Source organism: Bubalus bubalis, chromosome 11, assembly GCF_019923935.1.
Source record: "Bubalus bubalis isolate 160015118507 breed Murrah chromosome 11, NDDB_SH_1, whole genome shotgun sequence".
Taxonomy (NCBI): Eukaryota; Metazoa; Chordata; class Mammalia; order Artiodactyla; family Bovidae; genus Bubalus; species Bubalus bubalis.
Window position 1 is genome coordinate 48,687,623 of NC_059167.1, and position 22,721 is coordinate 48,710,343.

Here is a 22,721-nt window from a genome sequence, read left to right on the forward strand (position 1 = left end):
AGTCCTAAAAATTAAGTCCAGCAAGGATACAAGTTTGAAACCAGGACCGTGAACAATGATTGCACTCCCCAATAGTTACTTGATTAATCTAGTCATTACACATATTAAAGCTATAAAATACACACACACATACACACAGAAAAGGCAAACACTCTAGAAACTAAAAAAAAAAAAAAAAAAAAATTTAATTCATACCTTCTGTTCAGTCTATAAGAATTTGGCTTTTAAAGCTCATCAAAAGCAGTTTCTGAGAACCAGAGGTTTTAAAAAAGAAAAAAAACAAGAAATGTAAAAGTCAGGAAAGTATTTGTCAGATTAGTGTCAGAGACCTTTGTGAGGATGACGCCTTTATCCTCTGTAATACATATCCCCAAAGCAGTTCACTTGGCTTCAGAATTACAGCCACTGAAGGTAATTTGGTACAGTTTTACCTTTTTTGTACATCACTATTGTCCATTGTTGACTGTGAACTTCCTCTGTGCCAATTATCATGTTAGGGCAACTGTCAATTCTGCTTCAATGATTACAACCATATCTTCTTCCTCTCTTATGTACTAAGATATATAGGAAATGATGAGTTTTTAAAATGTTTTAATAAAGAGTCTGAACACCATAAACTGTCAGAAGTACTAAGATAGCCCTGATTGACAAGAAAAAGCTTATATTTGTGGTATAATTTTTAGAATTTTTCTTAAAACATCAATAATCAGATGATTGTAAAATGCAAGTATAATCCTCAGCAAAATGCTTGACTTAACATGATTATTTTCACATTAATAGTAATTGCCAGTTTAAAAGCTGAAAGTAAATAACCTTAATTGAGCACCTCTGCCAATGAGAGAGAAAAAATCATGTCTCGAAACTGTAGTCAAGAATATAAAAGTTTTCAAAAAAAGTAACCTCAAATGCATTCATTTATTAATTGAAATATTCATTCAACCTAACACGGCTGCTTAAGAGATTTGTTTTCTGCTATTCTTTTAAACTGCTCTGGACTTCATCAATAAGCCCAGCTGTTAAATTCAGGGGAAATGACAACAAATGCCCAGACAAACAAGTGCTGAGAGTAAGGGCCTTTCTTTAGAATAATCAGAGCTAGTTGACACAGCAGGGCCATACCAAATGCCCATCAAAATTCCATTAAGAAGCTTGACAGAAATAAACACATTTATATATCTTAAAGCAAATTATATTTCTATCCCTCAGTGAACTCTGCTTCACTGAAAAATAAAAACTCCGACAACTTTGAAAAATAGTGAGATAGTATTACAGGTTTCTGAAAATGAGAAATGATCCTCAATAATCAAGTGCAAAGTGGGAAAAACTGGTTTCATCACCCAGAGATTACAGGTACCTGATAAACCTTTTAGGCAGACAGACTTTAAGAACCAAGTGTTATTGTAAATAAGCCTGTAGAACTACATGTGCTTTTACTTCCCTGCCTTAACTTAGACAATTTTAGGATGGTCAGTTTTTAATTTAAACATGTACTTTTCAACCATACCACCCTCTCTTCTATTTAAAGATGATTTTTCTTGGATCCCAGAAAGCACCATCTGAACCTTATCTACAATGCTGGCAGATTAGGCTCTCTAAATATCTCAGTTTGTCTTATTTTTCCAAAATCAAACAATTTTTGCTTTTGTGCTAGCACTCTAGAGTTAGGACAAGTAACTGTTAACAGCTTGATTGGAAGTGAACATGCACACAGGTAAGAGATGTTATCCTTTTTACAGCATCTACAAATCTCACTAAGAGTCAATGAAGCAAATTCTTGCCCATCTGGGGTCGAGGATGATTAATAAATTCAAAATTTAGGCTAATAGGTTCATAGTTCTTATCTTTCTCTTTTCAATATACCACCCACCTTCTTTTCTTTCTAACAAGACTTCCAATGTTTTGAATATATTTTACCTTCACATTTCAAAGATCAGTTTTGAGTGATAATTTATGTATTACTCTTTAAAATAGAAACCACACTCATAGAACAGTTTTTCATTAATCTCACCAAAAAATGTCGTTTCATCTGAACTTAAACTGAAATGATAAACATGTTATTCATTGAAAACAACCTACAGTCTTTTAAAGAAAAACAACTACTGCTATTAGTTTGATGGATGCTAAAACTAATCTCAAAATTTGGGGTGGGGGGTGAAATCCATCATAAAGTTGTAATAATTCCAGTGGTCTTCCAGCTACAAGTGCTCACTTAAAATTTATTTCACACCCAAGTGAACAGTCGTGAAAAACCCAGCAAATATAAGTCAGCTTTATGTCAGCTCTTTCCCTCCATCCTAAGACTCAATTTCCACCTTTTATGGAAAGGAAATAAACAACCAGCTTCCTGTTCAATCACTAGCTTACCGCCAGTCTTTTACACATCACAGAACACAACCCGCCTCCTCCTTTACTTCTCTCAAATGTCTCTTATCTTAATTTAAACTTGTTGAAATATGAGACCGTTTTACCACACTAATGCTTTTCTATGAAATTTATCTTACTTACTTCAACATTTAGAATGTAAGAAATGTCAAGATGTCATAGATTATTTCTTACTCCTAAAATATTTAAATTAAATTATTTATATAGTGAAGACTTAGCACCTATGAAAGTGAAAATTTGATCTGCCAAAAGTTAAAAATACTGAAATTTATAGGTAAAGGTTGAATCTCCTGTTCCTACTATTGTATACAACTGGAAAAAGAGCCCTCCACATCACTCCCTTTTCTATTCTAATTACATGAAAATGTAAAATGGCTAAAATAGCTATCAATAAAAAGGATTAACTTAAAAAAAAAAACCTAAATTTTACTTTAACCCTATACTTTCCTTTAAAAATGGGATGCTTTAGAAAAGCTAAGTTAGACAAATTCTTTTGTGCTTGGATGAACAGGAAAGCAAAGCCTCCAGGCCTTAGGGGAGGAACCTTGTCCCCACAGCAGGCTCTGATGTGCCTGGGAGATAAGGCTCCACAGTGACACTTAAGGAAAGGCCTGCTCACATTTGAATTTCTGCATTCCTCAAGAACAATTCATGGCAATAACTAACTTTGCAGAAGAGCTACATGAAAGCTTCGGCCAATGAATGAGGGTCATCTGCTCTTTATCACAAGGGTAAACCTCATCCTGGCCAGTTTCTAACCTTTTAACCCTGTGAATTCCTAATTTACACATGAATAATGGAATTCTTGCCTAGAGTGCAACTTTCAGCTTCTAGTTCCTAAGTTTAGAAACCAAGACTTTATTGCCTGTGTTAAAAATCTAAAACTCGCACCGATTAAAGTTTTAGATTTCCAGGTGCTATATTTATTACACTTCAGAACTAAATGATATGCTTGGCAACAAAACCCTTGACCAGAAAATAAAAAGAACATACTTGCACCCCGCTGCTATCAATAACTAGGAGAGAGCCAGCCTTCAAAAAAAAAAAAAACAAAAAAAAAAAAACAGAATGTCCACTTAATGCCTATTCTCTTCCTGTTTAATATGTATTACATCTTCACCCTAAACACAGGATAAAGTCATCCAAGCCTACAATGTCATTGGACACTGCTTCTCAGACATCAGAACTGACTTCGTAAATTTTAAATCTCTAAGAAATTTCATATTTTAATGAAAAATCTAAACTCACTAGGCATATCTTACTTTAAATCTATAATAACTGAATGCACTTTCTGAGCAGAGTACCTCCTCCAAGTTAATAAGATGTGTGCATATGAAAAGTGTGGTTCCTATAACATACTATAGTTGATATTTAATAGCAAAGCAATGTTCTACATAGTTTAACTAGAAAGGTTTTTTGATACTTAAAATATCAAAACTACTTCACCACCAACTCCTTCAAAATATTTACATCTAATAAAATATTTGTCATTAATAATTTTTATAAAGATAAAAACCTAAGGCTACTCAAAAGCCAATACAAACCTTCGTTTCACTGTTACTAACATTGTTAGTTACTATTGTTAAAACTATTGAGACTATTTATGAAACCTGAAAGCTCTGCATGTTTTCAAAGCATTTCTAAGTGTCCTAGAATTGGCAGGCTGCTAAAGAGGTCCTGATACAGAGCGGTCATGACAAATCTTTCAGAGCCATCAGTCCCCCTCCACCTTTCCACCCTGCCCCTTCTCCTTAGCAAAGTAATACAAGTTACAGTTTTTGGACATGAAAACACAAGATTCCACAAACCCAAAAAGGTGAAAAAAATTACAACTTTATGGAACAATTAGACAAAATTTAAATGAATAAAACATAGGCATAAAAAGCACACTATCCTGAAAACAATATGGTAGTGAAAAACCATTACTCAACAACAACAGCAACAAATGATGATTGACCAACGATCACAGCAAAAAAAAAAAAAAAAAAGAAGAAGCAAGTTTATCAGACATTCTCTCAGGCTTATTAGAATTGGAAACGTCTCTACTTTCCTGACATATTTCAATACAAAAAGATCTTCGCTTACAATTTATTTTCTACTATTAATTATTATTGCGCAAATAAGTTACTAAAATGAAGGTGGCATAAATATGGACTGTTACAATAAAGTCACCTAGGAAACCCCCACCAATAGCTTCCTAAATTTCAACTTGTGGAGAACTTGAAGAAACCATTTCCTGAAGATTATGACTTTATCTCAAGAGCTCCCTCCTTCTAGTATTCATCTTGTAAATGATCAATTTGTAGGTGTAGAGCAAAATCTATCTTTTGTGGATTAACAAAAACATGTGGATACGATGCCTGTAAAACTGTTTTTAAGATACAGTTGTGTTTTAAATTTCATCTATTGTAATCTTGAGTACTGGGTGTGGGATCACCTGAAGAGATGGAAAGCTTCAGTGAAAACAAGGAGTTCTCTGACTATCGTAGGCCCACGTTTACACTCAACGGTTATCAGGGCAACCACCAAGTAGTGGGTCACTTGGACAAATGGTTGATCTGATGGGGTTGTTAATACAAAGGAAATCATTAGACAGCAAACTTTATGACAACTGAGAAAAAGTGGGCAGATCTGGTTTAAGTCCATTAGGCATAATATGGAAATGGCCTTAATCTCTTTCTCTCCCAGCAGGAAAAGCCTACGAATACTTCAAAGGCTTGAGAGTTACTGACCGGTGCCCTCTCTTTCAATTAAAAAGCAACATGGGTGATCTTAAAGCAGTCAGAGAACTGAAAGGTTGGGTTATATGGAAGATTTAGGGTTTAAGGACCATTTACAAAGCAGAAAACACTTTATGATTTTCAAAATTTAATTATTAATTTTGAAAATGAGATTTTAGACAACCTTTGTTGTGTTGACCAAATTTTCACCAACTCTTTTCAGAGTTTGAAGTGTTGATTCATATAAAGTCACCTCTACAAGTTCTGGTGTTCTAAACGTAAATGTGACTTTTGTTCTCACTCATTCAAATTTATACATGCATATATATTTTCCCCTCAGATTTTTTTGCAGGCCTTAGCATCAACTATCTCCAGGAAAATTCCTAATGTATGATTTTTCAGGATAGCATATTAATGAAAATCAAAAAACCATCAAAATGTAGCAGTGAAAAACATCACAACAATCAAGAACTTAAGCACTTACTTGATAAAGTAAGATGAGCTTTTTGACTAAGAATGGCTCCATGTCTGTTCATGGCCAAGCACTGATAAAATCCTTCATCATACTGCTCTCCTCGCTTGCCTTCCACCTCACTGATGTATAAAGAGCCGTTGGACAGAACCTGGATCCGCTTATTTTCAGACACTTTGGCTCCATTTTTCAACCAAGTGACCTTAATAGGAACTTCTCCATGAGCCTGGCAATCTAAAACGACTGGATCCTTTCTTGTAACAGTTATATCCTGTGGTTCTTTTATAAAAACCAGTTCGCTAAAGCACCATACTCCTACGAGGAAAAGGGGGGGAAAGTCATATCCAGAATTACAGGTGTAAAATCATTTCTTAACACAATTGTAAAACACATATTCAGAGTGTAATGGGTCACAGTTTAACAAACCAGATTAGTTAACTGACAAACACCTTAATAAACCAATCTAAGTTTCAGCAAACCTTTTCAACAAATCAGATAAATCTTTTTACAACATCTTACACTAAAAGCCTCGGGAAGATTTCAATAACTTTTCATCCCTTTTAAGAATTCTGTTCTCAAGTGCCCTGCTAGAGTTTCAAAATCATCAGGAAGGCTCTTGAGCAAAAGCTGTTTGCTACTTTTACAAGCTTGTCAAAAAGATCTTGAACAGAGTAAGTCGTAAAAGTCTAATTTTACAAGAAATCATTAGCAAAACTCCAACTCTGTGAACAAGCAAGTTTATTTCCTTGTCCCTTGAAGAGTTTTTGAAACCCTTGGCACCTAGTCCTTTGGGAAGTGTGTTTTATCTTTTGTGACAAATTACAAGTTTGCACTTTTATACCTGCCCTTTAACAGCAAAGATTCTGTCTCTTCTTGAAAGAGACCCATTTACTTAATTTCTGCAGAGTATGATAAGGTATTTAAAGGACAAACAGTTGACTCTGAAATGCTGGTAACTCTTGCTGCTTGTACTCAGTGGGTGATCGGATTAGGAACCTTCTATTTCATTTTTTTTTTTTTTTTTTTTTTAGAACTACCAACTGTTGGGGGGGAGGGGAAGTGTGACTAATTGGTCCTTACTGTCTAATAGGGAGAGGAGATTGCTTAATCAACCAATACACATTTTTATCAGAGCAGAGGAAAGGCTTTATTCTAAGTATACACATCGGCCCAGGTCCCCGCCAAAGTAAAGCATCCGATGACCAACTAATACCCTGTCACCTCCTTCATTTAGCGCAAAGGTCAACTAAAGTCTTGCATACTGACTGGGGCCGAGTAGAGTATTAGCGCCCTGGAGCAGGGTCGGGCCGGGGAGGGGTGGGTGTGCATTTCATATTCCTTCTGATTGTCTTGATTTCACAGTACCAATCTACAGACTGATCTGTTTCTCATCAAGGCAGGTCCTCCAAACCTCACACACCAGTCACGCTCCCACGCCCGGGCTGCTGACTTCTCCTAATGGATGCCCAGGGCGACAAGAGCGCCCCTAACAGCCCCGCGCAGCGAGGACCACTCCGGAAGGCGCCCGTTGTGTTTCCGAGTCACATCTGACTTTGATCCTTTTCTCATGCTAAAAGAAAACTAACTCCTCCTGGAGAAGAGGGGTGTGGTTAGAACACCAAAGTCTGGGGTTTGTAATCTGTAAATAAATAAAAGAACCCATTCTTCTGAACACCTCTTCTCCCCGCCCACCCCCCTCCACTTTACACTTCTTAACCGTTTGGGGATAAAGCAACCCGGACACACACACACACACACACACACAAAGCCAAAAATTAGTTCATTCAAGTTTGCGCAAGGCTAACCTGGAGTTTGGAGGGATCTTTACATTCGTGCACATCTCAGATCCTGCCCCCAAATACCTAGCTGTGAGAAGTAAATCCTACTTTGATACCTTCCTCCTCAGCTTCGGGACACTTCTTCCCGGCCCCTCCCCCCGACTGCCCCTCCGGGGCACAAATGGGCCACAAAACTTCCACTCTTCTCTTTCCAATGCCACCCTTCCCGTCTCCTCCTCATTCGATCCGGTTCCGGCAAAGTGGGAGCACTTAGGGGTCTGACCTGGGCGCTGAGTTCACCTAGTTTTTCCCCCGCCCTAAAATGTGAGGCAGCCCCCACTACAAACCCGGGAGCCGCGCGGAAAAGCGGCGCCCCCCTGCGCGGCGAGGCTGCCACTAAGGAAACAATATAAATAAAGCCACGTGCGGCTGCTGCGGCCCAGGCAGACAGGCGGGCGGGCGGGCGCGCGGTGCCCGGGCTGGGCGCGGAGGCGAGGACACGGCCGGAGCGCGGACAATGGCACGAAGAGACAGGGGCGACAGTGGACAGCGGGCGCCGGCGCCCAGCGCGCGGCCGGAGTTGCGCAGCGAGGAGGGGCGGGCGCTGCGAGAGGCGGCCACTGTCGCCCGCGCCCCAGCAGAACCCGCGCGAACCTCGCGTTCCAGCGGCTTCCGACTGGCTGCAGGGAGGGGGCAGAGGCCGGGGGTCAGCGCTCCCGCAGAGGACCCCGCCGCCTCCCAACGCACGCACCCCTTTGCCTCCTTCCCCAGCCCGCTCGCGCCCGCTCACTCCCCACCGCCGCAGAAGAAAGCGCGCCCACCTGGTACGCGGCCGAGGAGCGGCAGGAGCAGGAGCGCGCCGAGCAGCATCCCTGGCGGCCGCGGCCGAGCGAGGGGTCGCAGGGAAGGCGCCATTCAGCGGGGCTGCGCGGGCATGCTCCCCCGGCGTCCCTCTGCAGCTGTCCGCCTGCCAGCCCCCAACTCCGAGCCCTCTTCGCGCGGCGGCTGGACACACGCAGCGTGCGTTTCCCGCTCGGGTACCGGCGTGGCGTGGCGCGGCCGGTGTCTGCTCTCTGCGGGAGCGCGAGGCCGGCGCACGGACACCCGCTCGCAGGAGGCGGGGGGCTCGAGCGTCCGGCCCGGGGGCGGAGTGAGGCGACGGCTGGAGGGGGCGGGGGCGGTGGAGTGGACAGCGCCGCTGCTGCTGGCCTGGGGACTACTTTCTACATCTGGCCCCTGGTCTAAGGACCGCGAGGTCGGTGCGGCCGCGGAGGGAGACGCTCGCTAGGAGGGGGCCCCGTAGCGGCCGGGTCGTGGCCCCGGGGGGAGGGGACGGGCCTCGCTGGACAATGCACCTGGGGGTCAAGCCCCGGCTGAGGGTCTCAGGCCCGCTTCCCCGCCCCCTCTGGCTTTCCCCACCACCGTCGAGGACAGAGCCATAAAGGCCAAGCCTCCCAGCCGGGGCCAGGCCCAACCCAGGGCCCCTCTTTCCTCCCCAGACCACCCCCCTTCACTCCTGGGCTTGTTTAGGATTCGGGGAAGGAGGAGGCGGGGTGGCGGAGGGATGGTGTTGAGAGACGTGGAAAGGCCGGAGACTTCTTCCCTGATGGCCCCTGCCCATCCCCCTCCATCCCTCACACGCCGAGGCCCTGCGGAGGGAAAACTATTTCCCACTTCAGAGATTTGTCAGCTCCACTGGAGGCATCTCCGGGAGATCAGCCCCCACATTTAGGGACGGTTCCTGTCCCCCCTGTCCCCATCAGAAGCGGCGCTGGCTTAAAAACATCTCTGAGAAGTGCCCTGAAATGAACAATTGCCGTTTGGGGAGATGTTTTATTATCTCTCAACTTAATCAAGTTCTTTAATTCGTCAGAACTGTGCACACAAAAGGCCCTGTCCTGAGAGGTGAGGCCGGATGAGATGTCTAGGTTCTCCGACCTGGGTCTGTGGGACTAGGCGTGGATAGACTACCTGGCTACAAGTTAAACTGACTTGGAAAGACACAAATGTTGTGAATTTGTTCACATGTCTTAAAAGTAATTAAGGATAACAAGAGGCGTTAAAAGGTACATTAAAAATGTAATCGGATTGCTAACCATGTGTGGGATCACGGAGAATATTTACATGTGGATTAGGGTTTCCTAATCCAAAACGAAATCCACGGCTATGATTAGGGCACAGGCTAAAAGCTAACCTTAATGAAAGCTGCTGACAGAGATCTAGCTTTTTTCAGTAGGACAGCAACACATTCACTGCTAAAGCATATTCCAAAAGTCCTCCTTACAGGGGAAAAAGGCAGGGAGCGGATCAACAGTTTTAGAACATCTGCTGGGAGTAACCTTCCCCGGAAGCTTACTATATAATAGGGATCAGTCTACATAACAATTTCAACTTAACTCCATGTAAAACAGTAATACCCTGGGCTCTATTGCCTCCCAAAATTTACTTAAAATTTAGATGAATTTCAAGTATTTCTAAGCATCAGAATAAAGGTCTATGGAAAGGGAAAATGTTTAGAGGTGATGAAACGTTTGCGAGGATGTTCTAAACATCTGATAAATAACACACAAAATGATACTCAACTGTGTACCAACTAAATTTTTTTATTGTATGACATCCTTCTTCTTGACTCCTCTTTCTCCCAGTTCCCTTTCAATCGATCCTAAGTGCTCATATTTCCTGGATAAGAATTGCTAACAAGATGCTTTTATGCTCTCCTTTTTGAATAAATCGGAAGAATAAAGATTGGGGGAGGGGAGAGATAAGCTAAAAAGCAAAGGAAGAACTTTTTTTTTTAAACTGCTACTTCGCCCTTTCGTTAACATTTCAATTAATCATAGGAGCCTTTGATCCTAAGATGACTTTGGACCTTGACTTGTTCTGGGGAGGATCACAGCACTGCATCTAATATGAAATGATATAAGTGATAAGTATATAGATACATAATGTGATGAGATTAAATAACCCAAATTAAACTTTTCTGATATATTTATGGTCCCATGTTCGGCAGCAATAAACTTATCCTGATGATGTAATTATACAATATCATATAAAATTTACAGTATACCCAAAGTCATTTATTAGTAAGTGATAACTGGAAACCAAAATCCATGTCTTCTGATTTGTTTGTTGCCCTTTCTACCATATAATCCTTTATGTCTTAAATTTAAACTTTTTTCTTTCCCTCCTGCCTTCCTTCCTTCCATCTCTCCTCTCCTTCTTCCTCCCTTCCCTTCTATTCTTGTGGACTTCAGAATTTATAGCATGTGTCTTTAAATAACACAGTACATGTCTTCTTGGACAGTTACACTTTCTTTCCTGTAAAATATTTGCCTTATATCATGATGTAGTCTGCATAAGCTACCAGAGGACTTGCTAGCCAGTTCTCGAATGCCCCTCAGATTCCACCACAGTGCCTTGCACATAGTAGGTAACAATGCAGTGGCTAAGGGTGTAGTTTTGAGTGTCTGACAGACTAGAGTTCAAATTTCAATTTAATGTAGGCAAGTTATGCTCTCAAACCTCATCCATTTAGTGGCAATATGTATATATAATACCAATGGAGTGCTGTGATAGGATGCATGGATAGCAGTGCACAGCTCTATAAATAACTGCTATTATTATTTCGTGAGTAAATATTCCCAGTAGTGCCAAATCTGTGTCCTCTTTGAGCGGGCTTAATTTCGCAGTACTCGGGTTTAACAGTAGAGTCTGCTCCGTGTGTTTGGTGGTCACACTGATGGCGGCACTGATGGCGGCACTGCTGGCTTACTGGAGGTCCCTAAGCTGGCCTGAGGAAGAGAGGAAACCCTAGGCGTTTACTGTCCCAAATACCCTTTTGAAGGAAAAATCTCAAACAAATACAATTACCTAAGCCCTATTCTGCTTTCAGATTCTAAAACAAGCACAATTATTTTCAGGCCAAAGAGGGTAGAGTCTATATAGTTAAAAAAGAACTGAAATCTGATGATGGTAGGTTAAAAAAAAAAAAAATCAGGTTTCTCTAAATAAAATCAAGACTCCTAGCCTTTCAGGGGGGAAAATGACATAACTTCTCCCAACAAGTTATGGAGTTGTACAAAATGATGTTCTAGGCCTTTGGCCTCTAAGTGTTATCTGTTTCTGTGGAATCATAGGCCCATTTGTATACGCTTGTGAAGCACAGCAAATGAGAAAACACAGTGAAAGTCTGCAGTTGTTCACTTTTTTCCCCCCTGGAATTGAGCTCCTACTATGTTGGTTAGCTGGCCAGGGCCTGGATGAGTATCACATGCTATGATCTTCCTGTGATTTAAGAACTGACTCACTGATGAGCTTAATAGTTTGCCATCAGAAACATTCTGAAATGATTATTTTAAAAGTGGTGGTGACTCTTCATGGGATTGAAAAATGGTATGGCTGCTATGGAAAACAATGTGGAGGTTCCTCAAAAAATTGAAATAGAACTATAACATGATCCAGCAATCCCACATCTGGGTATACATAACTGAAAATAGAATCCTGAAGAGATACTTGCACATCTATCTTCATTGTGACACTATTCATAATAGCCAAGATGTGGAAGCAACCTAAAAGTTAATCAACGGATGAATGAATAAAGAAAAAAATATATATATCACAACACATATTATGAAATACTATTCAGCCCTAAAAGAAGAATGAAGTCCTGTCATGTTCCAGAATATAGATAAACCTGGAGGGAGTTACACTAAGCAAAGTAAGTCAACTGCAAAAAGACAAGTAATGCATGATTCCACTAATATGAGGTATTTAAGGTAATCAGATTTATAGAAACAGAAAATAGAATGGTGGTTGCCAGGGCCTGCAGGGAGGAGAAAGTGGAGAGTTGAGGTTCCATGGTTACAGTGTTTGTTATGCAATGTGAAAAAGTTCTAGAAATCTGTTGTACAATGATGTGCATATAGTTGATACTATATTTCACACCTAAAATTGTCAAGAGTAAATTTACATTGTTTTTTCTAACCACAATTTTTAAAAAGCAGGTTGTAAATATACAGTAAAAGCAGTGATAATAACAAAGCAGAAGGCCATGTTTGCTAAGAATGTATCAGAGTAGGTCAAGGAAAATGGAAAAGCAAAACATCTTCATTTCAACAAGACATTTGACCACTCCCATCTCATGATATGAACAAAGTTGACTGGATGTTAAGGGGAGTATACAAAATAACATTCAACTGAAGCATCTACTCCCACTCAAGAGCTCCATGTTGTCAAGTTTCTCTCTGAAGCCTTTTAAAATCTGTTCTACACTCAGTATCCTGCCCATGTTCCTGCTCTCAGTACCTCACATCACATTAGAATGGGCTATCAGGAGACTTCCTCTCAAATATTCCTATCTTTCCATACTCCAACCCATTTCTACAATGACTACTAGATTAATTTGTCTGTAATCAAGGTTTTCTTCTGATCAAAAACCTTTCACTTCCCTCTCATGGCCTGTAAAATGCCAAATATTCATTAAACAACAAACTCCTTATTCGTAATTGCCCCTGATCTGGCCCCAATCTACCATTACAAACTTACTGTCCATTTTTTCCTAAATATAGTTGACATTCATGCCCAAGTGAACCATCTGGTGATTGCCCAATAGCACTTGAACCGTCCTGACTCTAAGCCTTTGTAGGATCTCTCCCTAAACCTACATTACTTTCTTTACCCTTCATCACACTGTAATTGAGACTTTTCCAAATATTATTTATATTTCTAGGGGCAGCACAGATGTTATTTTGTCTGAAACCTTATAGTATTTTTGTGACACAAAAATGTGCTGCTGCTGCTGCTGCTGCTAAGTCGCTTCAGTTGTGTCCGACTCTGTGTGACCCCATAGACAGCAGCCTACCAGGCTCCCCCGTCCCTGGGATTCTCCAGGCAAGAACACTAGAGTGGGTTGCCATTTCCTTCTCCAGTGCATGAAAGTGGAAAATGAAAGTAGGAAGTCACTTGGTCGTGTTGGACTCTCAGTGACCCCTTGGACTGCATGCAGCCTACCAGGCTCCTCTGTCCATGGGATTTTCCAGGCAAGAGTAGTGGAGTGGGGTGCCATTGCGTAACTCATATTACTAGCATTTTGTATGCACAAATTATATCTTATTCATCTTGTCTTCCCCATAGTGAGAAGGACACTACCATGAAGAGGAAATGAATAGGTATTTCCTGAATGAAGAAATAATGAATTCCTATACTGAAATACTGATTAAATATATGGAAAGCAATTAGGAGAAAGTTCTCTAGGAGAATATTGCAAAGTCATATATTTGGAGTTGACTTTTATTTTTTTGACTGTGCATGTGGCATCTTAGTTCCCTGACCAGGGATCGAACCCATGCTCCGCATGGAGTCTTAAGCACTGGACCACCAGGGAAGTCCCCGGGGTTGACCTTGTCTAGTCTATATTAAATACCATTGGCTTGGATAAAAAGTACAGTGGGGAAAAAAATAATAATAAAAAAAAGTACAGTGGGCACATTTATCTTAATTTTCATGTAACAAGTGCACAACTAATATGATAGAATAAGAATGTTTTTCCAGTCCTGGTAGTTGTCTTGGAAGGTGGAAACTCAGAAGAGGTGTCCTGGGGGACTTTTCAAGTGAGAATTTGTTACTATTTAGTACAGAATTTCCAAGGGAACAGAAGAGAGTCAAGAAATAGGAACCAGAAGTAACTCATCAACCACCACCTGGAATGAATGGGCCATTCCAGGGCCAGAAAGGGGAGATGATCAAGGGTTTGTAGAAGAGCACAGGGCATTTAGAACTGAGGACAAGAGCACTGAGCATCCCCTTGGATACAAATTAGCCATGTGAAGAGTCTTGAGAAACTGCAGAGAGCTGGCTACATTCACTCACTCAATAAAGTACTGAGCATCCAATGTGTTATAGGACTGATAGATGTTGCAGATACAGTTATCAGAAAATGATGCAGATAATGAATATTGTGATGAAGTCTGCAATGTTCATGATAATTTGAAAATGGAATTTAAGAAGCAATTGCAGGCCTTCAGAGGGATGAAATGGGAAGGAGGGAGCATGCTACCAAGAAGTCAGAAGGTCTCAGATTTTACCCTGCTTGCAAGCTAACAAATTAGCCTGCCACTGTTTCATGGATTCTGGTAGATGACACACAACTCCTGTATCAGAGATGATGGGCAGTTTATTAAGCATAGTGATAGCAGTAGCTAGAATACCGGCAATTTTGCATCAGCCTCAATTTTTCCCCTAAGCCTAAAATTCCACAGAGCAGAACAAAGAGAACCAGATGTCACCTGCATATACAGTGGGTTGTATTACAGAAGAGGAGCCCTGGCCTTTAGGAACCCAAATCTTTATGGTAGGCATGCCTGCCCTTTGCTTCAGAAGGAGGCACCATTTCTGTCTTCCATGGCTACTTGTTACACAAACATTGTTGAAGAGATAGTCCAGAATAAAGTGCAGCTGGTTCCTCTCTTGCAAGATGTGCAGAAATGCACGAGAACCATGAAGGATTGGTCTCCTAATGTGTGCTTGCCTGTGGAGCTGACATCTTCAGTGAATCTGGAGGATGAGTGGAAGTTTTCTAGTTGGACTGGATTGGGGTGAGCCTTCCAGAGAATGATATGAATATGAGACTGAAGTACCAAACAAAAGAGCAAGGTTTATTCAGGATGCTGACCTTTAGCTGTAGGTCAGCAATCTGAAATGCAGACCACCTTGGAGAGTGGAGGGAAAAGAGGCAGGACCTTGTCTAAAGAGGCCTTTAGCATGCCATGCTAAGGAGCCTGACCTTTGTCCTGGGGGCGATGATTTCCCAAAAAGCTGCCCTTTGGATGGGTTACCTGTGGAGCATTCTTTTCTATGATCCCCATGCCAGGTGCTACAGCAATTTATCTCACCCAGTCTTTACAGGATTAGGCTAGGTATTGCTGTCCTCATTTTATAGATGAACAGAGGCTCAGAGAGGCTAAGCAGCTTAGTCGATTCCCCATAGCAGATATGTGACAAAAGCATGCTTCTCCTCTAAGTCTACTTGACTCAGAGTCCCTTGTTAGCTCTCTGAGCGTTTTGTGAAAAGTAGAAGGGAAAGAGGAATAATAACTAGAAGTGGACAGTTAGAACTACAGACAGATCTAACATGGTGGTTGTTTAAAAAGTACTAGTCATTCAATATTTACATTTATTTTATTTTGGCTGCAGTGAATCTTCACCAAAGCACTGGTGCTTCTCTTGTTGCAGTGCACGGGCTCCAAAGTGTGCCAGCTTCTCTAGTTGTGGCACAGGCTTAGTTGTTCCATATGGGATATTAGCTCCCCAACAGGGATTGAACCCATGTCCCCTGCTTTGGAAGGTGAATTCTTAACCACTGGACCATCAAGGTACTTTAACTAGCCAAGAGTTGTGTCTCTATTACTGAAGCTCTGAAATAACACAGTTCACTGGTTCTTGCTGGCACATTCTCCCTTCTTCTTTCACAGTCTACCTAAGACCACTTTTTTCTGCTTTACCTGGACCAGTAAACACATATACAGTTGGTACCGTTGGGCCACGTGACAGGTGAGAAACATCTTTGTTTTTCAAATAGCATGTAATTGAACTGTGATAAATATAACCTTGTACTTTTTGGTTAATTTAATTGCACTTGATGGACAGGCATCAAGGGTGGTCATGGGGAAACCTGATTTATCTGTAGATTGTGAGAAAATAACTTGAAGATATTGATCACAATTGAGGCAACATTGTGTGTGGTTGCAGCTGTGCCAGTGCAAATCTGTGTTGTGTTCGTGGATGCACACTGACCAGAATAAGGAAGGATTAGTCTCATTATGTCCCTTTGGTTAGCGTATTATAGTCATCTTTGAATTCCATATTTTAAGAGTCAAGGCCTAGAATACAAGCAGAGAATAACCCAAGAGGATAAATGTTTGGAGGCCAAAATAATATCAGCCATGGAACTAGCTAATCTATTCCACAGAGGTTAAAGAACTTGGTTTGGAGAGGTTAAAAAAACGTACTCAAGGTCTTACAACCAGTTAAGTGGCAATGCAAAATTCAAAGTTGGGCTCGTCTCATCCATGCTTTATTGCTTTGTATTTTTTTTCTAATTTATTTGGCTGTGTTGGGTCTTAGTTGCATCATGTGGGCTCTTCATTGTGGTCACAGGCTCCAGAATGTATGGGCTAAATACTTGCAGCATGCACTTACTTGCCCCACGGCATGTGGGATCTTAGTTCCTTGACCAGGGATCGAACCCTTATTTCCAGCATTGGAAGGCAGATTCTTAACCACTGGACCATCAGAGAAATCCCCTGTATTTGTTTTTTTAACCACAACAAGAGTGGCTTTATTATTGGATTCATATTTGTCTTTGATTATGTTCAAGACAAATGTCTACTATTTACAGTAGACAAGATTTAATTTATTTCAGAGATTTTACTTCAATACATTTAAGAAATAACAAACAAAATACACATATACATGAACAATGGCAGTGGGAGGCCTAAGTATAACTTCAGCACCTGAAAGTTAATCTTTTCCCTTCTCTCTAGCAATGAGCTTTTCTTCACATAAGAGTTCTGTGTCCAGCTCTGCTTGATACAACTCCAGGGGAAGAAAGAAAAACAATTAGAAAATGGGAAGTTTGAGGATGCTGAAGGGAAGTGCAGTGAAGAACTGTAAAGTGAGATCAACAAAAAGAGGTGAAAAAAGTGTTTTGACCAAAGAAGTAAAAGTTGGGGAATAAATTCACAACATAACTGTAGGATTTAGAAATTCTCCATCTTCCAGCCAGTCCTGTCACAGGTCTCCTAAACCACTAAAGAGGTGAGTGTTCTTACTCATGCTCTGTTTGGTGGAGGAGAAAAAGAGAAAAGTGGCGGTGAGAGGGAATGCTGTGGACTGATATTGGCCCCAACACCTTCATGCTTCATTAGAGACACGCCAGGGGTCTAAAGGGACTTCAGCACTCCATTTCTAGACACACCCATGCTAAGCTTTTATTTAGTACATTCATAAATCTTTTATGACTGTCCTCAAATAGTGCACCATCCTGAAACACCTTTACATAGCACCTAGCAAAGTGCTTTGCACACAGTGGACCAAGGGGTCCCCAGGTTTTCCAAGGGAGAAATAAACTGCTTTTCACTTTGTCTTCTGATAAGTGGAGTGGTGCTGATAGTCTCCAGTCAGTGGTTGGTATGTGTGTGGTGGGACTGAAGTAGAAGTAGGGAAAGGAATATAATTCACAATTGAAAGCCTCTGATTGTGTCCCCTCCTCCCCACCCTCCACTCAGCTGGCTAGTGTTTCAAACCTCAAGCTTTGAGCCTCAACCTGTCTCCACTCCCTGTTATGGAAATGTTGATGACCCACATAAAGAGAGCGAGTAGCAACTTCTAGTCCATCATTTACTGAGTTACATTTTATAAACCAATAATTTTCTTGATCAGCCCTTCAAAGACCTCTATAAATTAGAAGGGATTTAATGTCGCATTGAAAATGCATTTTGCATCAGTGGGAAATTTTATGCCTGTCACTATACATTGGTTTGCTTTTACTCCTCCTATCTACCATGAATAAGAGCACTAGTCGTATTTAGTCATTTCTGTTTACTGTCTGCTGGGTGGCTGTATCCAAATGGTTCACCGGCTCTATCTAGGAGCTCATAAACCTGTAGATCCTTGACATTAAGCACACATTCTTTCAGCTAACAAACGTGTAGATACATTCCCTAGTTTGCAGATTGTGTGGCTATCATTGGCAAGGGATAGATGATATATGAAGGTGATTAGGAGAGAATAGTTTAATTATACTGATAGACATAGAATCTTTAAAGTAGGTATTAAGATTTTAAAAGATTTTTGAATCCTTGCAAGGTGTTTTTTAGACCTTTTGTCTACAAGAGTTAGAGAAGAAAAGGTAAATAAATGCAAGGACATAGATAACTATACAGATTATAATTTGTTTGCTTCAGCTAGTATTTTTCAGGAAATGTACATTCTGCAAGTTCAAATTTATCACTAAAATAACTAAGACTGATGACAACAAGTTAGTAGCTGCCTTCTATTTATTTTTTTTAAATAGCCTACCGATAAAGATCCATTTTGTAATGGAGAGCAACTTTCTTTTGTAGCATGTTTAGTGATAACTGCGGAGAAGGCAATGGCAACCCACTCCAGTACTCTTGCCTGGAAAACCGCATGGACGGAGAAGCCTGGTGGGCTGCAGTCCATGGGGTCGTGACTGAGCGACTTCACTTTCACTTTTCACTTTCATGCATTGGAGAAGGAAATGGCAACCCACTCCAGTGTTCTTGCCTGGAGAGTCCCAGGGACGGTGTAGCCTGGTGGGCTGCTGTCTATGGGGTCGCACAGAGTCGGACACGACTGAAGCAGTTTAGCAGCAGCAGAACAAAGAGTGAGTAATCTGATATGTGTTTATTTTCCAGAATGAAAATCTATGACTATATATTTTGGGAGTGGTAGATACAACTTTGGAGAAGGCAATGGCATCCCACTTCAGTACTCTTGCTTGGAAAATCCCATGGACAGAGGAGCCTGTTAGGCTGCAATCCATGGGGTCGCTAAGAGTCGGACATGACTGAGCGACTTCACTTTCACTTTTCACTTTCATGCATTGGAGAAGGAAATGGCAACCCACTCCAGTGTTGTTGCCTGGAGAATCCCAGGGACAGGGGAGCCTGGTGGGCTGCCGTCTATGGGGTCGCTCAGAGTCGGACACGACTGAAGTGACTTAGCATAGCAGATACAACTTATAACATGTGCTGACAAAAATTGATCCTCCTTAATTATGAATGTTTTAGGAATTAGGAGAGACTGTCATTTTCAAGCTTGATGCTCGAAATTTCCCTTAGGTTTGATGTCAGCTAAGCAATCATACTCCCATCATACCAGTCCAATCCCATTTATCACTAAATGGCAGCAGCTAAGGTGGAATGGTACCTTGGATACTTGCTTTCAGTTCAAAGCTCTTATACTAGTAAAGGAGTGTTAATTTCTTCCACGATTTCACAGTGGCTCCTTCACAACTTTTGAGGATGCAAGAAAGCCTTTTCCAAGTTCCTTAGAGGTTGTTCTGCTTTATCACCTTAAATGGAGGGAAGGAGAGGAAAGCTGCCCTCTCTTTTTCCATCTCTACTTAAAGAATTGGACTTAGCTCAGGGCAGTCCTGATTAAAACCTCACTGTGTGTTTTCTAAGACTGCCCCATTTTCTAATAAGGTGGAGGGAAACAGAGTAAGAACAAGGACAAAAGAAGGGCTTCCCTGGCCACCCATCTAAAAGAGTACTCCATTCTCCGCCACTGTCATTCTCTGTTCCCTTACCCACCACAGCATTATTGTATATATTTGTTTGTACTTTATTTATTTACTCATTCTTCCACTAGAGGATTTTACCTGACTCAGAGCAAGCTGAAGATTTTCTGGCATAAAATGGACACAATATCTATTCAATGAATGAATTAGTGCATTTGGTAGATAAAATCATTTCATCTGTTGATGGCTTAATAGTAATGTTGGGAGAATGTTAAAGGTCTGAAATAGACTTTTTCCTCTGATTTAAAATCCTATCATGTCAACATAAAATGCTCTTTTTGAGGGATTTCTCTCAGGCAACTAGCTTAATCAGTATTTGGTTTAATTGGGTAAACACATACTCAGGCACTCTGTTAGAGGCTGAGAAAATCAAGATGAAATGACACAGTCCCAACCTTCATAAAACTCACATCATAACTCTGGAGACAGACGTATAAACAAATGCTGATAAGGCTCCATGATACATGCTGTATAACAGCAGTGAGTAACAGTGCTAGGAGGACTGGACTGGGGAGGAATGTGTTTAAGTGGTGGAGAGGATAATCCAAGACAGGACATAATTTAGAAGTTATTAAAGTAACACATGGACATAAAGAGTCATGATGAGAATGAGCAGTTCCGTGCACCCGCCACCACATCAGAGCCACCATCTCCCTCCTCCATCTGGGCTCAGAAATCTATCAGATGCTGCATAGTTCTTGTTCTGGAACTTTCCTATCTAGTTCTCCAGAGTTGGAGTCATGTTTCCCGGGTCCCATATCTTCTTTCTTATTCCTTTATTTTGCTAATGTATATTCTGTAGTAGATCTCCAAGAAAGGGTGCTTGGGAGGTATTAAGTTCTTGAATATCTGAAAATGCTTTTGCTTCACTCTCATGCTTGAATGGCAATGTGGCAAGATACAGAATTCTCAATTGAAAATCACCATTCTGCAAAATTTTAAAGGCATTCACTGTCTTCTGGCATTAGTTTGTATTGAAGAGTCCTTTAAAGTAATTGATTTCTGATTCTTTGTGGCTTGATTTTTCTTTCCAGATGTGCTCTGAAAGTTGTTCTGAAATTTCATGTAACTTGGGGTGGATTTTTTTTTAATTGAAGTATAGTTGATTTACAATATTGTATTAGTTTCAGATACACAACAAAGTGATTCAGTTTTATATATATATATATATATATATATATATATATATCACCCCACCAGAGCTTCACTGGTGGCTCAGTGGTAAAGAATCTGCCTGCCAATGCAGAAGACACGAGTTCCATCCCTAGGTCAGGAAGATCCCCTGGAGAAGGAAATGGCAACACACTCCAGTATTCTTACTTGGGAAATCCCATGGACAGAGGAGCATGGCAAGCTACAGTCCATGGGGTCACAGACTAATCAGACATGACTTAGTAAACTAAGCAACTATAAATAGATATAAATAGCATAAATATAAATATAGATGTAAATAGAAACTATATACATCTATAAACACTTTTTTCAGATTCTCTTCCATTATAGATTATTACAAGATATTGAATATAGTTAGTTCCCTGTGCTATACAATAAATCCTTGTTTATTTTGTTTGTAGTAGTGTATATCTGTTAATCCCATAGTCCTAATTTATCCCTCCCTCACTCCTTTGATAACCATGTTTGTTTTCTATGCCTGTAAGTCTGTTTCTATTTTATAAATAAGTTTATTTGTATTATTTTTCAGATTCCACAAATAAGTGATATAATATTTGTCTTTCTCTGATTTCACTTAATATGGTCATCTCTAGACCCATTCATGTTACTGCAAATGGCAATATTCCATTCTTTTTTATGGCTGAGTAACAGTCCATTGTTTGTACACACCACATCTTCTTTATCCATTCATCTGTCAATGGACATTTAGGTTGCTTTCATGTCTTAGCTATTGTAAATAGTACTGCTATGAACATTGGGGTGCAAGCATCATTTTGAGTTACAGTTTTTGTCTTTTTCAGATCTATACCCAGTAGTGGAATTGCTAAATCATAATTTTATTTGTAGTTTTTTAAATAAATGCCATAACATTTTCGATAGTGGCTACACCAATTTACATTTGGTGTGGGTTATTTTTCATTTGTTATTCCAAAAACTTGTGGGATCTTTCTGATCCCAAAATTCTCAAAAGAATTCTGATCCTACAAAATTCTCAAGAGAAAAAGTAATTTTACTGGCTTTTATCAGCTTGCAAGATGCTCTGATCTTGACTTCAAAACTTTAGAAAGAAATTTGTATTATGAATAGTTACTTTCAGTTGTTTGCCTGAAACACCTGATTTGGAACTAACTATATAAGTGAAGTTTTCTTTCCTAATTTTCATTTTTATTTTCATAATCATTGTAGTTATCAAGAATGAATTCTCTAATCTTGAATCTGACCACTTAATTTCAAATTGTTTTCCTTCATGATATTGGGCAAATTATTTAATCCCCTGAACTATAGTTTCCTTACTTGTGGTAAATAGATAATTAGTATCTATATCACAAAGCTGTTATAAATGCTAAATAAGATGGTACATATAAAACTGTTTGACAGAGTGCCTGGCATGCAGCAAATAAGTGCTCAATAAATGTAAACCATATTATATTTGCATACATAATGTGCATCTGAGCTCCACGTTCAGTTAACCATTTCGCACTTTTGTTCATTTGAGATTTTTGTTCTAGATGAATATAATGAGAATTCTTGTCTTACAAGGGTCAAAACAATATCTGATGCAAGCTTTCCTGTGAACTATTGAAATCAATGCACAAGTATCCAATTCCATGTCTATAATGACCAAGAAGCTTCAAATCCACCTGCTCTAACAACAAGGGTTACTTATTGATTTGTAGAGTATACTTAGATGAATCTCTTCTAGATATCCACGTTGTGTATGACAGTCACTTTAGGTTATAGGAATTTGACTCTAAAGCAATTTATTAATACTTGCAGCAACTGTTAGCAGATAGAAAGGTACTTCATATAAGGAAGATGCTGAGCAATTTATGATATGAATAGATCAAGTTTCATTTCTGCATGCTCTTCTGGGA

The 22,721-nt window shown here is 40.3% G+C and overlaps 1 protein-coding gene across 2 annotated transcripts in view; it reads right to left on the reverse strand.

Annotated features, from left to right (window-relative positions):
* Positions 1–8,994, reverse strand: part of PRTG (protogenin) — a 156,826-nt gene extending 147,832 nt beyond the window's left edge. Inside the window, exons 1-2 of one of the 2 annotated variants that reach the window (XM_025295631.3) lie at positions 8,174–8,993; positions 5,587–5,889 (exon numbers count right to left, since the gene is read on the reverse strand). In XM_025295631.3, coding sequence (XP_025151416.2) covers positions 5,587–5,889; positions 8,174–8,267 — 397 coding nt within the window. In that variant the 5' untranslated portion in view covers positions 8,268–8,993. Of the gene's footprint in view, positions 1–5,586; positions 5,890–8,173 lie in introns of both variants that reach the window. The other variant, XM_044925046.2, reaches the window with a different exon arrangement.
* Positions 8,995–22,721: the final 13,727 nt, after the last annotated feature.